The 15,403-nt window shown below is 43.2% G+C and overlaps 1 protein-coding gene across 1 annotated transcript in view; it reads right to left on the bottom strand.

The window, feature by feature from the left end:
- Positions 1-15,403, bottom strand: part of NAALADL2 (N-acetylated alpha-linked acidic dipeptidase like 2) — a 506,548-nt gene that overhangs the window by 293,356 nt on the left and 197,789 nt on the right. The window contains 1 exon segment of the mRNA XM_033150674.1: positions 6,544-6,814. Coding sequence (XP_033006565.1) covers positions 6,544-6,814 — 271 coding nt within the window.

Below are 15,403 nucleotides of genomic sequence, written 5' to 3'. Positions count from 1 at the left end.
CACTATTTCTTGTGGGAGTGGGTTACTTATCTTAACTATTTGCTGCATGATGTACTCCCCCCCCCCACATATCCTGAATCATTTTTATAAAATTCTATCATGCCTTTTCTCTAGACTAAAAAGTCCAAAATGCTGCAACCTTTCTTCACAGGGGAGTTGCAAGGTTCAAACTAGGTGCTCATATATTCAGCCTCAGTCTTAAAGGCACCACAAAGTGGGGGGAATTTGCTGGGGGTGAAGAAAATCTGCAATGCTCTTTGCACTGCATTATGTCTGGGACTTGATGAAGTGTGCTATTATGACAGTCATTTGAAGGGCACTTGCTATTTTGAATCCACCAAGTTTATTTACTGGCTGATTTTGTCTCGTATTTTACCTGATCTTGAAAATCAATGCGCTTATGGTTTCATCGGGGAGTGGGGGGCTGGCAAAGTTCTGGCACAGAAATTTGTGTTTCTATTTCAACTGGAGCATTTTCCCGAGTCTCTCTCCTCCCCCCCATCGTCCACTGCTCTCCCTCAGCTATTAATGTACATTTCTGAGGCTCATATCCTTTCAGAGGTTAAACCTAATATGTCTGAGATTACCATGCTCTTTGTTTCACAGGATCTGACAGAACTCATTGAAAGCTCAGGGAAATATATTTATATTTTCTTTAATATTTGACAAGATGCAAAGCTTAGAGGGGAGCGGAAAACTACAGAAGAGGGAAAACCCCATAAAAAGAGTCGTTAGCAAATAAATATATCTGAAGTAAAATGTAAATGGTGCCAAAAATGTAAAGGAAACATAGCAAAAGCAATTTCCCTCCCACAGGCTAAGTCTTATTGGGTCTTATATCTCCTAGATAACAAACCTGGCCATTTTTCATTGGCTTAGAAACTGCTAGAAAGGGAGGAAGTGGTTCTCTATTATCTTTCAGTTTATCCTCTCCACTAAAACAAGAAGGCACCTAAACTTACCATGTTGGATATATAAAGTGATCCCATTAATGGACTTTAACATTTTAGTTTTTTATAGATACGCAACAATTGAGATTAACCACCTCTATACAATATTTAAATCGGCATGTTCCTATAAAGTGAGGGCTTTTGCCTTCTCTTAATGTGATCGTCCATCTCCAGATTCTCTCTCTGCTTCCACTGTGTTTCACTTCCATGTGAATGTACACAAGACAAGACAACAACACAACACAACACCCCTCCAACCAGGCAAGCAAAAAGCTTTTTCATATTTCTAGGAAACATTCCAATCAGGGAAAAGCCCTATGGAGGGTCTCACGGGATGGATGGAGAGTCCAAGAGGGTCACATTCGATTTATGGACCAGAGTTCTACCAGCCCATTTGGTGCTAGTGCTAACAGCTAAGTTGTCCCATGAAAGTTTGGTATGAAAAGGTCTTCAGGCCGGTGCTGAGCAGGAATCCATGGTATGGTGAAAGGTATGATGATGTGGTCTCAGAAAGGTCCCCACACTTACTGCTTTTGTAGGTGCAGGAAAAATGCAGTTGTTTTTGTATTACCATAAAGAAAACTAGGGCTATTCTGTTTCCGTTCCAAATTAATTTCTGCAATGTTCAATTTTCAGTATGGAAACCCCTCTTTGGAAATGGCTACCCGCTGAGTGGCTTTCGCTGTGGACTCATTTTTGAGGCTGCCAGAAGTTTATTTTTTAAGAGCTTGGCTTTGTTTGCTTTTCGTTAAACATACAAAATACCACACAAAATATGCACTTTGGCAACGCGATGAAAGATATCGCCGAAAAGTTGTGCCGCAGAAAATTCAGAAAGCGTTTTCAGAGGGAAATGCTTTCTATACTGGGAGTCTGGGGAAGAGAAAGATTTCCTAAACTCCCTTCCTACTGAGTTATAATTCATGAGGCTTTCTAGTCACAAACACAACGCATCAAGAAGTAATTCTTTTCCCTCCCACGGACCTGAAATATGATGAATCATCTGTTTTAATGTGCATTTCACAAGCAACGGGGCCGCAATCTGCGAAATCATACACTGACCCCACCTGTTATTATAATAGGGTAAACACTGTCACTTTCCCAGCCTACAGCAAATTACACAAAGGTAGTAAAAGTGGGTCATCCATCACTGGCACCATCACTAGTTTGTTTTCAAAAAGAAGATTTCATATACCATACCTGCCGTTCAGACTGTTACTAGAAAGCACAAATTGGGAGATTCAGGTACAATATGGCCACAAGATGAATGGACATGACAGGCTTTCAAAGAAGCAGAGTGCGGCTGTTCTACAAATAACATTGTCAGAAACCAAAGCAGTCCTGCTGTGAGTGTCTGGCAGCGAGCCACATTTTGTACAGCCATTAATAGCTCTTTCTGCTGGTAGTTCAAGTGAAGAAAAAGACAACAGCAACGGGGATAAATCAATTACATGCAACTGGATGTGTTTGTGTGTACATTTGTGTATGTCTGTGTCTAGGTTAGAGTCAGAATGCGGGAATACGTTTTGAGTTTCCCCGCGCGTTTGCCGCTTTGTTGATCCTTCCGCGCTACTGCGCAGAAGGAAAGAAGATCCGGCCGGAGAGTGGTGCCTGGATCCCTCTGCGCCTCCCCAAAAGTGCGCCAGGAAGCCTCCTGGTAACGGTCACAAGGCTGGTTTCCCGCCCGGAAACACTGGCTATTGCAATGCTGTTATTGGTTAATGCTTATTTCATGACGCTGTATAATTTGCTAATAAATAGCCCTGCTCCTGTTGGCTCGGCGGTGAGACGAGCGGAACGACAGAGAGACAAAGAGCTCGCTCGCATTGAGTGCACTTGAAACCATCGACTGCAGTCTGTTTTATTTGGCCTCCTCCTGCTTCTTCGGCCACACCTTTTGCTTTGCTTCTTGCTGCCTATCCTATCCTCTTCAGACCTTTTGCAACTCCCGAAAACTCCTCACAACCTTCAAGAAACCCTCATAACCAGCGGACCTTCATTTTTTTTTTTATAAGATTTTATTATTTTCCAATAAAACACCGAAAAACAAAATACAACGACAACACAAGGCATAAAAACAACAATAAAAACAATAACAATAACAATAACAATAAACATGAAAAGAAGAGAAAAAAGAACATATACATACCTTAACCATTACCTATCTTTATACTTTCCTTGTTACTAACTTCTCAATTTGGGGACTTCCCCCGTTCCCTCCACTGTCTTCATAGTCAAAAACATCTTAAAGGTAGCTTTATATCTTGTTCTTTTAACATTTGCTCAAATTTTCAATATGCTTAACTTTACACAGTCATAAACTTAATCAACTATAAATCTTATCTTGATGTCAAATCTTAACTCCTATTTAACAAATAAATCATTCATACAAAAATGTTCTTTTGCCAGTTTTATCTAATATAGCCCTATTAAAGCCTCTAATTTATCTCTGCTCAAATATTCAATTTTACTGATTTAACTAAATATTCTTTAAATTTTTTCCACTCTCGTAACACCGTCTCCTCCCTCTGGTCCCGGATTCTGCCGGTCAGTTCTGCGAGTTCCATGTATTCCATCATCTTCATCTGCCATTCTTCCACCGTTGGTATCTCTTCTCCTTTCCATGTTCTTGCCAATAATATTCTAGCTGCTGTTGTGGCATACATAAAAAACACTCTGTCCTGGCTGGGTATCTCTTCATTGGTCATGCTCAGAAGAAATGCCTCTGGTTTCTTACAAAAGGTAACTTTCATTACCTTCTTGAGCTCATTATAAATCTTATCCCAGAAAGCATTTACCGCTGGGCACAGCCACCACATATGATAAAAGGTACCTTTCGCATGTTTACATTTCCAACATACATCCGACATTTTGGTATTCATCTTAGCTATCTTAACTGGTGTCAAGTACCATCTGTAAACCATTTTCATTATGTTTTCTCTTAAACTATGACAAGCAGTAAATTTGATACCTTTCTGCCACAATCTCTCCCAGTCATCCATCATAATATTATGTCCTACATCTTTCGCCCAATCTATCATTGACGATTTAACCAGTTCATCTTTCGTATGCCACTCTAGCAAAAGATTATACATTTTGGAAAGGTTCTTAAAGTTCGATTCTATCAGTTCTGTTTCCAGTTTTGATTTTTCTACTTGAAAACCAACTTTTTTGTCCATCTTAAATGTTTCATATACCTGATGATAGTGCAGCCAGTCGGGGACCTGACTTTTCACCTGATCGTAGCTTTTTAGCTTAAAAGAGTCCCCTTCCTGCTGCAATATGTCCATATATCTTAACCAGTTTGCAGACATGTTCGGTCTCTTATAGGCCTTGGCCTCCACTGGAGAGATCCATCTAGGGGTCTTTCTCTCTAACAAGTCTTTATATCTTTCTCTCTAACAAGTCTTTATATAAACTTGTCGTTAATGGGAAGAATAGCTGTGATAAAAATGAATGTCCTACCAAGGATGCTGTTTTTATTCCAAGCCATACCAATTTTGGATAAATTGGACTGCTTTAAGAAATGGCAAAAGGATTTATCAAAGTTTATATGGCAGGGCAAAAAGCCAAGAATTAAGTTTAAGATTTTAACAGACTCTAAAGAGAGAGGAGGCTTTGCCCTGCCGGACTTAAGACTTTACTTTGAAGCAGCGGCCTTTTGCTGGCTAAAGGATTGGTTTAAGCTAGAGAACGTGGATGTGTTGGACTTGGAAGGTCATGATAATATGTTTGGGTGGCATGCATACCTTTGGTATGACAAAGTTAAGATCCACAGAACTTTTAAGTCTCATATAGTTAGAAAATCCTTGTATCAGGTCTGGACTAGATATAACCAGCGGACCTTCATAACTGGCCGGAGCAGGCTCTCAGACAGCTGGTTATCCCAACCACTGGTTATCCCGACATCGGTGTGGTAGTGGTTAGAGTATTAGACTAGGACCCGAGAGACCAGAATTCAAACCTCTACTCATTGAGTGAAACTCAATGGATGACCTTGGGCTAGTCATTGTATCTCAGCCTAACCTACCTTGCATAGAATCATAGAACCAGAAAATTGCAGCAATGGAAGGGAACCCAAGAGCTCCCTAGTCCAAGCTCCTGCAATGCAGGAATCACAGCTAAGGAATCCATGGCAGACAGCCATCCAATCTCTGTTTAAAAACCTCCAGTGAACAAGAGTCCACCAGCCATTGATGCTGCCATGATGTACAATACAAGGATTGCAAATTATATGCAGACTTCTCCATAGAGTTCAAAATAACTCTTTGATCTGACTAATGCCCTGATCTCAAAGATCTAAGCAGCTTTGGCAGCTTGTAGAGTAGCTTGCACCAACACAACATTAACTGCCTTGATTCAGATGGTACGGAGATGTAATTAAGTAAACTGAAGTGGTAGGACTTTTCTCTGCTGAAAGCCATAATTCTCCCTACACTTCCAGGAGGCTATTATGCAGCATGCTTACCAGATGGATCTTCAGTTCTGGAGGCCTACAGAGATTTGGAACACACATTTCCCAAGAGCAGGTGTGGGTGCTTATAAATTTATCTTTCCCCCAAGCTCCTCTTCTATGTACCAGATGAGGATTACAAACCCTCTGGGCTCGGACTGTTCATTCCGATGCTCTGCTCCGCACCTAACACTAAATAAATGTTAAAGAGCAGAAGCAGAGATTGCCATGTGTGTGCAGTTGTGCAGTACCTGCAGATGTGCCCAGCTGAGAAAATCACTCCCCTAGAGCAACTGATAACATCATGTAAACCAAATGTTTCTGATGTTTCAAGTTTGGGCTTCTGCCTATTCCAGGTCTGTGGCTGAACATTATCATGCATCACAGCCTAGTAAGCATCTTGGTTCTGCACTCCTGACTAGAAGAGATTGCAGGAGTTTCATGTTGTTAAATATGGACTGGCTCAATCATGTAGGAAGGAGGTGAGTCTCAAGAGTTCCATTTTAAGAGCAAAAGAGGGGAGCATAAGTGAGCAATGGCCATAGTTCAGTGGTGAAGGGCAGGTAATAAATTTAATTAGTAATAATAACTGAAATCAAGAACATCATTTCTACCTAATGAGAGGCAGGTTTGTTACCTGTCCTGCTGGACAAAATGGCAGAGGAAAAACTGAGGACTGAGAGCTTTGGACAAAGGTGTTGTGCCATCGATCTATGATTCCTCCACTTTCAGGTAAAGGCCAAACCTCCAGGTTGCAACCCAGCAACAATCCTGTGGCCCTCAAAAACTTCATTTTAAAGGAATCTTTTGAAAGGTATGGTGGTGCTTAGCAGAGCTGCCTCATCAACTATAATCGAAGAATTTAAAAAAATCCATCAAATGCTATTGACATGAATCTAAAAGAAGGCACTAGACTCACCAAAAACATGAAGAATTCCAGCTTCCACTTTAAAACATAAACAGAGATGGATCATGCCAAAAATTGAGTCATAAAGCATACTATATCTTAAACCCACACCTACTTGGCTTCTTTCGAGCCTTGCAAACAATACATCATCCCATTGGTTTAAATCTAGATGGAAGCTGTTTCTTTCTATTTCCTCCCCCCACCAAAATGACAGAGACAAATGGTTACATTACCGTGAGAGTTCCTTTGGCAGAGTAAGCAGCATAGGAGTAGAGAAGGTCTTGACTGTGAAGCTTTTTGGTCTCTTTGCTACACAGCTGTCCATTAGGATAAAAGCATTCACCAGTGCTATTCAGAGTCACTGTATTTGGAGAAGCGCCCGGCAGGTCAAGGAGGACAGAGTAATTTACGAGCTGGACATCTTCAAGGCCATAGGATGTCCACTGAGCCAGCAGCTTCATTGCAATATCTCTATCTTCTTTCCCATGCAGCTGTATCAAATCTCTGACAACAAAGAAACAACAGAAATACTCAATTAACACGTTGGATTTCCCCAATGCCTCTTCACTTTTCTAATAAGAAGCCTCTGGTTTTATTTGTATGATGCCTAGAATCTAGAAAATTTATTGTGCCTAATTCTACAACCATCTTATCACAAGAAGCAGGTGGATATATCGCATTAAGAATTTCAGGAGGCCCACTGTGTTAGCCCAGTCTTCTGGTTGTTTTGTAAAACTTGAGGCTAGTCTTCCAAGAATATAGGATCACCCATCTGGGCAAACAAAACCTAACATCATCTACGAGGAAGACAAGGGACTGGTTGAGACATGGATGCTTTTAGGAAGCTGCCCTCCTGGTCAGTGGCGTAGCACGGGTGCAAAATTCTGAGGGGGTGCCACCAAGTGCCCCCATGCAGGTGTCGGCTTCCATAGAAATCCCCACCCTAGCAAAGGCAGCAGAGCAGCTCAGGCTAATGGTGAGTGGACATGAATGGAGCAAGGCAGGCAGCATAGTGTGCAGTGGCGAAGCTTCATGCTCCAGCACCAGGGTGGAGAGCAGGTGGGGGCGTGGCTGCTGCACACCCCAGGGGCATGGTGCGCCGCCCGCAATGGTGTGGCACGTGTCCTGGAGGCGTGCCGCCCAGCACGGGGGGAGGGGGGAGCCACGATGGCACCCCACTGGGATCGTGGTGCCGGGGGTGGTGCGCTCCCCTGCCCCCTCTTCCTTCACCAGTGAAAGTGTTGTGCTCTTCCCCGCGGGCATCACAGGGATTTGCCCACCAAAGGCTGTGTCAGCCAGATGGGCTCTCCCCCTGCAGGCAGTGCAGCACAGCCCTGCTTGGCTCTGGTGGGGGGTGCTCCAGTAGTGTCAGCAGCTTGCCCGCCCAGGACGCCAGCAACCCATGCTACACCACTGCTCCTGGTACTCACCTGATGTTTGGGACTACAACTGCCATCAGTCCCAACCAGCATAACCAACGGGAGGCACAGGGTTGGGGGAAAGCTGTGTTTTGTTCCCAGAATTAAGATAACAAAATAGCCTCTTTTTTGTTAAATGTTTTTTCCCCAAATTGTCCCTTATTATGAGCGGAGATGCCTTTTGACTAAATGTAGCTGAAATTCTTTGCAGCTGATGGAAACGCAGGGTCAGAATGGGGTGGGTAGACGCATAGCTGTCAACTTTTCCCTTTTTTAAGGGAAATTCGCTTATTCTGAATAGGATTCCTCACAAGAAAAGGGAAAAGTTGACAGCTATGGGCAGACACCACCCAGTCAGCTGCCTTAAGGAGGAGAACGTGGTTGGTACACTTCTTAGGAAAGTGTCTTTTATACAAAGATTTGAAGAAACATTTACCTGAAGCTCCTAACATTAGGACTTAGCAATGATTCCTACTTTAAGGGTCTTATTGTACCAACAAACTTGCATTTAAAGCAGGAGAAGTTCTAGTTCTTTCTGCAGACTACTATCTCTTGGAGGAATCACACGATGAACTTTTGCCCATGCTCAGGTCATGTGAGCTCTGAGAGTTGGGAGAAGCTTCAGAATGGTCTTTAAGACAGCATGAGGAAGGGCTGATTTAATGCGAAACGCAGAGAACCTATACACATATGGGAACATGAGGGCACATGGGACTCTTAGGATATTATCCACCGTGTACACAAAGCATATATGAGAAAACACAACAGATCCTATATTGTCCTGGCCCAAAAGCCAGAAACCATTTTAAACAAATGAGAATGACATTCACCATCTGTGGCCTATTTTAATACCAAATAACACACACACACACACACACACACACACACACACACACGTGTGTTTGAAATGAAGTGGGCTTATGTTAAAGACTTGTGAGCTCTTTTCAAGAGGAATAATAGTCAAAGGTCAACTCTTTGGATTTAATCTTTTCCACTTTATCTCCAATAAGTCTTCAAACAGACTGCACAAAATAGACAAGTTAATCCAATCACTAGTACATTACAAGCTAGTGATTTCATCAGCTATGCCCTTTAAGGCAATGACACAAACTTGGACAGTCCCAAAACGCACAAAGTCGTTTGATTAACACAATTGCTACTTGAAGACCCACATTTCCCACAGGTATTGGAAGCATTAATAGAATAAATAATGGAAGTGAACTCATCCCATACAAATAAGATTGACGCACTTCCCACCAGCCTGCACTTTGCTTTCAGTGAGGGAGGTAGTGTTAAATGAAGAGCACAATTATGAAATTGTTCCTTTCACTATGAAATGAACGATGCTTTCCACTCTGTAATTAAATCAATACGCTATTGAAACTTTAGTGACAATATCCTTGATTGAATTAAAGCAACACAAGTGCATTCCTTATTTACTTCATAATTCCTTTTACAGAATATTTAAAAATCCTGATGCAAATCGTGCTCTAAGCTTTACTAAAACAAATCAGCAGGTATTAAGTATTTTAATGACTCTTGGGAATATTTTAATCTAGCAAACAAACACTTCTGAAGTTCTACTAGCAAGGCTAAGGCTGTGATCCTAAACCTTCTTACTGAGAAGGATATCCCTTTAGACCAAGTTGAACATACTTTTAAGCAAATATGCTCAGGAGCACTGAACTGTGAATGGCCCATGTACATCAACTTCACTGCTCTTGAAGTTTAAAAGTGATCTGTCACAGCCATTGAATCATGCAGCAATCCAGAATCAGAGTCAGGGGCTACAGAGGCACCAATTTAGGGGTCTGAGCCAGCTGCTGTACCCGGGGCCATCAGATAGGAGCCCTCAGAAGAACCTCCCATACCACCAGGACCTGTAGGACCATGGCCAAGACCCTCACAGCTGCCTTCCCTTGTGCCTGAGGAACCAATGCCTTTCACAATAAATAAATCCAGCAGGACACACATCAGGTGGCTGGCAATGGAATGGAGAAAGTGTGTCCAACTTCAGGTCAGAAGGTTGGACCTTTCAGAACCGTAAGTTCTCCACAAGGGGATGGGGCCTAGAAGAGGTAGTTTGGAGGCAAGGGTTTAAAAGGCCTGCTGCCTTGCCCTGTGGATCTAGCATCCGACCAGAGCACAACATGATCATTATACTAAATGAAGACCCAGTTTAGCTAAAGTTGGGTTTGGGTTGCCTCGGGCAAGATAAAGCGACTAAGAAATTTTAATAATAATAATAATAATAATTAATAATAATAATATAAAATAAAAAGTGAGCCCTCACTCAGTTCTATTGTAAGCTATAGAAGTTCAGTTAATTGCAATTTCAATTTAACCCATTCTTTTCAACAGGATGTAAGAATAGCTGCATTTAGCTGCATTGGTGCCCATGGTGTTCATTTGATCTTTATAGGCTGGTTGACCCATACATACAGCTTGATTTCTCATTGCCTGAGTACTCAGCACTTGGCGATAGGATTCGAATATGTGAGCATGTTCCAGTGTAGTGGTAGAACAATGATGACCCATTCTCACATATGGAAGTCATCCCTTGATTCTGCAGGGATCAAGCGAATAACATCCCAGTGTGATTCAGTCTTTGTTACACAGGTTTGATACAACGAACCATTGCACGACTAGGGTTGCCATATTTTGAAGAGGAGGAAAAAGAGGACACATTTGCCAACTTCTACTTTTAACTATGGATCACTATGACAACTCTATCCATAAAAAGGAGGATGTGTCCTGGGAAAAGACATATGGCAATCCAAAGCAGAAGATGTAAATTCACAACGTAAAAAACCCAGCAACATTTAACTAAAGAATGGAAGGAGGTTGGGAATTCAGATGAATTTCCCATCTACATGATAAAGCAGGGGTACCTAGCATGGTGGCTTCCAGAAGATGGTGAACTAAAAGTTCCATCAGCCCCAGTTTGCATTGCCAAAAGTCAGGTTTGTTGGGAACTGTAGTCCAGCAACATCTGAAGGACAACATGTTGTTAGGAGGGAAGGAAGGAAGAATGGAATTGTTTTATTCTGTATCACTATAATGTCAAGTAAATATTAAATCGAAGCATTATTCTCGCAAGGAAATAATACACTTTGCATTCTCTTCTGCAGAATATTGTGTTGTTTAACCAAATGGATGTCAAAATTGTGTTCTAGGGAATTCTGGGGTTCTTGATTAGGATGAGTAAAGCACATTCTAGATTCACTTGTGGCTGTGTCAAAGACTTATTGGTCTTCGTGACAATGTGCACCTCATAATCTGTTGCCACCCAGAGAGGTTCCTTGGCCAGTAAGTTTACACGGAACATGTTTCCTGGAAGTAGAAAGTTTGGAAACCATTGGTTTAAGCTACCCACAGATGAATCACAAAGGATTATAGTTCACAGTCTACACCGTAAAGCTTCAGCAATCTGAATGCTATTGTGTAAAGCAGTAAAGAGGCTGGAAGCCTCCTGAAGGGGATAAAACAATTTGTCTGTACAGCTCATCAGCGCTCAACAGTTATAAGGCTAGGATTCCCTGCCAGCACAGCAGCGTGACAGCCCCAAAAGGTGGAGGGATATGGCTTGTCTCTGAAGAAAAATGAACACTTACAGTACCCAGGCATTTTGATATAAAATAGGCATTAATGGAGGGAGTGAATTGGCTGAACCAGCATACCTGGCATGCAGCGAGGAATAATGTGCTGTCGCTGGATCTTTTCTTACTCTTGCTTCATAAAACATACAAATGAAACTGACCAAAGGAAAGTGGTCAGATGGGGGTTGTGGTCCGCATTTTAAAACTGGGGGTAGAGCTCCCACTTTTTCCATTCGGAGAAATGCAACCTTATTCCTAGGTTGGGGTAAGCTGAACCAATGGCAGAACCTGGTGACTGAAAGACAGAATAAAGCAGACCAGATGTGGAGCCAGGATGCATCAGAAGTGAGCGAGAGGCAACCCATGAGGCTGGAGCCAGAGACAAAAAGAATTCCACTGGCCAAGCATTTAAACGGAAGGCTTCATAGCCATTCCCATCATGGGGAAACAATGGCCAGACAGCATGGGCAGAATCTAAATTGTGGGAACACTTCCTAAGGAGTATCTACCAAGATTCTCCAATTTGTCCCCCAAGTGGCTCTCAGGATAGCCGTTCAGAGGGATGAGAATCCTATCCCAACACCAACAGCTCACTTCAAGAGTTTCTAATGAGATATTCCGAGACACCAGTGTGTCAGCAAGTACCTCCTTTGGCTTCCAAAAACTATCAGACTATGGAGCCCACCCCCTAAGGCAGTGGTAGCCACCGACTTAGACAGCTTTAAAAGAGGATTGGATAAATTCATGAAGGAGCTCTCATTATTCCCCTTGACTTCCAGGTCCACAGGAACAGAAGATGTGGTATGCTAGCCAGGAGTTTCAGGACTGCTGGCCAAGTGTCCAGCTCACCACATGTGAATAGAAAGGAGAAGCTCACGTGAACTTCTTCCTGGATCAGGGAAGAAGCACAGGACCAAGAAGGGGATGGAGCCTCCAGCTCCTGTAGAAGCTCTAAGCTTGAACTGAATAGTTTCTGGAGCAACAGCTTCCAACCATTTCTGAAGTGGGTGAAGGACAAAATCCTCTTGTGGTGCTGGGATGTAAGCTGAAAATTCCAGCTAATGTGTAAGTGTGTTGGTGTGTCTTATGGGCTCCAACTCACATCAATCAGAGCCAGCATGACTGATGGTCAGGAATGATGGTAGTTGTAGCCCAATAGCACATGCTGTGCCACCAATTCTGTACACCTGACCTAAGGCATTTTGAGCTGTGAAAATCCATTTGCACATGGAAGCCACCAAGTGATGAAAACCATGCCTAATGACTGTGTGAACCCTGTAAGGTTCCCAGAGCAGCAACACTGCTATTAAAGGGCATTTATTCATATGGATTTCTGTCTGACTGGAGCAGGAAGAGACCTTGCTGAAAACACTCCCATAGAGCTATTGTTTTTCTATAAAGGTGCCTTATGGGCAGAAATTCCATCAAAAACTGTCACCCAGGAGTGAAATATGCTTGTGCGATTCTGCGCTTGCTTTTCAAATACTACTTGTTTTGTGTGTGTGTGTGTGTGTTTTAAATTATTTTCTCCTTTCACTTGACATGATCCATGTTTGAACTGACATTTTGGTTTAGCTTTTCCTCGAGTCTAATTGTTCAAGAAATAACAGTAGGGAGTTTGTGTGCATGTGTGCTGCAAATGAACTGATCTTTATTTAGGAGGGAAATGACAGCATGTTGGAATGGGAAGAGAGACCGTAAATATACTGTGTATTCATTCCCATCTTGTCAAGCCCCTCTGGAGCCAGAAAGCACAGCTCTCTCACACTCTCTCCCCCCACACTGCCTCAATATCTGCCTCGTACAGTTCCACCCCCACCCCCTTTCCAAGGGAAAGATACACAAGACTGATGATAAGCAATATCTTAACTCTCCTCCAACACAAAAAAGTACATAGCTTGATCCATCAAAAAGCCAGTAACTGACATTTGCACAAAGCACCTCAATTAATCCACGGCGTCACCATTTAGAAAGATAAATCTCTATCAGTGAGTGGTTCTGTGAAAATACGCTACTCTCCCCCTACCCACCCCCACTGTCAGCCCCCTACTCTGCCCCCTTTCAGGAAAGTAGCATAATCTGGGCTACAGATGATGGCATGAGTCCATAGAGTCTCTTAATCTAAATATAGCTACTTTTGATTCCTCAGTGCTCAACCCCTGATCTCAATCATTTTCTGTGCTTTAGAAGGCTGTGATCCTAAATACACAAGCAGCCCTATCCTACTACAGGCTGCTTTGTGTGTAAATAATTGCAAAAAATATAGGATTGTGCCACAACAAGTATAACAACAACAACAACAACAACAACAACAACAACAACAACAACAACAACAACAATTCCTGCTCTTCACCAGGAGGTTCCAGGCCAGGTTACAATATAAAATTAAAAACAAATAAAACAGATTACAGAAAAAGAGTGAACCTGGAAAACACACATCCCGGACTAAGGAGGTGTGCCATCAGTATTTGCCAAAAGCTGTAAAGTGGAGAAGCCAGACACACCATTGTGGAGAGGGAATTCTGTGATTTAGGGGCTGCCACGGAGAACGCCCTTTTCTGGGTTACCCTTCTAGCTTCTGAAGGAGGTACAGCAGAACTACAGAGAGGGTTCCTCTGCTGGTCTTAACATTTGGGAGGGTCTGTAGGGAAGAGGGGGGGCCTTTCGGATATGTGGGGCCTAAGTCCTGAATGCCAGCAGCCTTCCTGCCCCCAGGAAGGGGGACAGAACTATCCAGTTTGCCCTACTGACCTCTGAAAATGATAATAATCCTGGGCAACATGGTAAGACCTGCAGTGGTGCAGCTAGGTAATTTGAGACTTTGGAATTAAAGATGGGCAAGTTCCATAGCTTAGGGACAAAGCATCTGCTTTGCACTTGAATGGCTCCAGGTTCAATCCCCCACCATCTCCAAGTATGGCTGCTGTCAGGGTTTTCCTAAGTGTTGCTCATGAGTAACGACAGAGCCTTCAGTAGCTAAAACTATTTATTGTGCATAACTATTTACAGTGTGGAGCTACTCCAAAACATGACCGCTCAGTCAGTTGCAGAATCCGGAAGTGCCCCTCTCCTGTTTGCCACCCAACACCAAAGTCTCAGCACCCTAAAACTACGTCTGCAGTGCCCCCTGACACACACACACACACCCCATGCTGTGTTGGTGCCGGAAGCGGCATTTCTTCCTCAGATCCCCTTTGGCTGGCAGTGCTGGGTCTTTGCCCAGAGTCTCCAAGCCTTTGCAGCTCCCCCTCCCTTGGAGAGAGCTCAGGCGAAAGGCTAGAAGAGGAGGAGGAGTCTGTTCACAGAAGCGGCTGGGGTTCCCTGTAACATAGAGAGCCCCCCCCCACGAAGAGCTGCTCTCCCAGTCCTCCTCTCGAGCAGGACCTCCAACCAGCCCCTCCTCTCGAGTAGTCCTCCTGTCCCTCTCTTCCTTGAGAGGAGAACCCCTCTCCCCTTGCTCCTCCCAAGGAAAACCCTTGCCCCGGCTCTCCTCCCGAGTAGTGCCTCCTCTCTCCCTCTCCTCGCGAGGAGCCGGGCAATCCCTGACATCCGCAAATGTCTCCTGCCTGAAACCCTGGGAAGCCATTGACAGCCGTTGTAGACAATGCTGAGCTAGACCAATTACCCGAGACAGCACAAGGCATATTCCAAGATGTCTTAAATTGGCCTTGTGTCCTGAGCCACCATTTTATTTCTGCCTCCACCATCATTCCCCACCGAGCCATTACTAGGCAGTTGCTCATTTATAGTAAGACGCACAATCTCAAAAGTCCAAATTCTGCTGAGATTTGCACTAGGATTACCCTTGTACCTTTGAAACGAACGCTTTGTTGGGACAGATTGTGTTCAATTCTGGCTCACTGCCAAACCCAGGAACATTTACAAAGAATATTCTTTAAAAAACAAAACAAAAACCACACACAAGAGGTTCTACATCCATGACCCAGGTTTAGGATTAGAGGCAACCTCTCACCAAGCCTAAATTCACTTTGGTATCTGCTTCAATACTGGCTGTTTGCTTTAGTCATCAGACTCTCTCTTCTCCTTTTATTTAAAGCGTTTTATTTAAAGCATCC

The sequence above is a fragment of the Lacerta agilis genome, chromosome 5 (genome assembly GCF_009819535.1).
Source record: "Lacerta agilis isolate rLacAgi1 chromosome 5, rLacAgi1.pri, whole genome shotgun sequence".
NCBI classification, from domain to species: Eukaryota; Metazoa; Chordata; class Lepidosauria; order Squamata; family Lacertidae; genus Lacerta; species Lacerta agilis.
The sequence above is the reverse complement of the archived record's forward strand: the minus strand, read 5'-3'. Positions and strand labels throughout refer to the sequence as shown.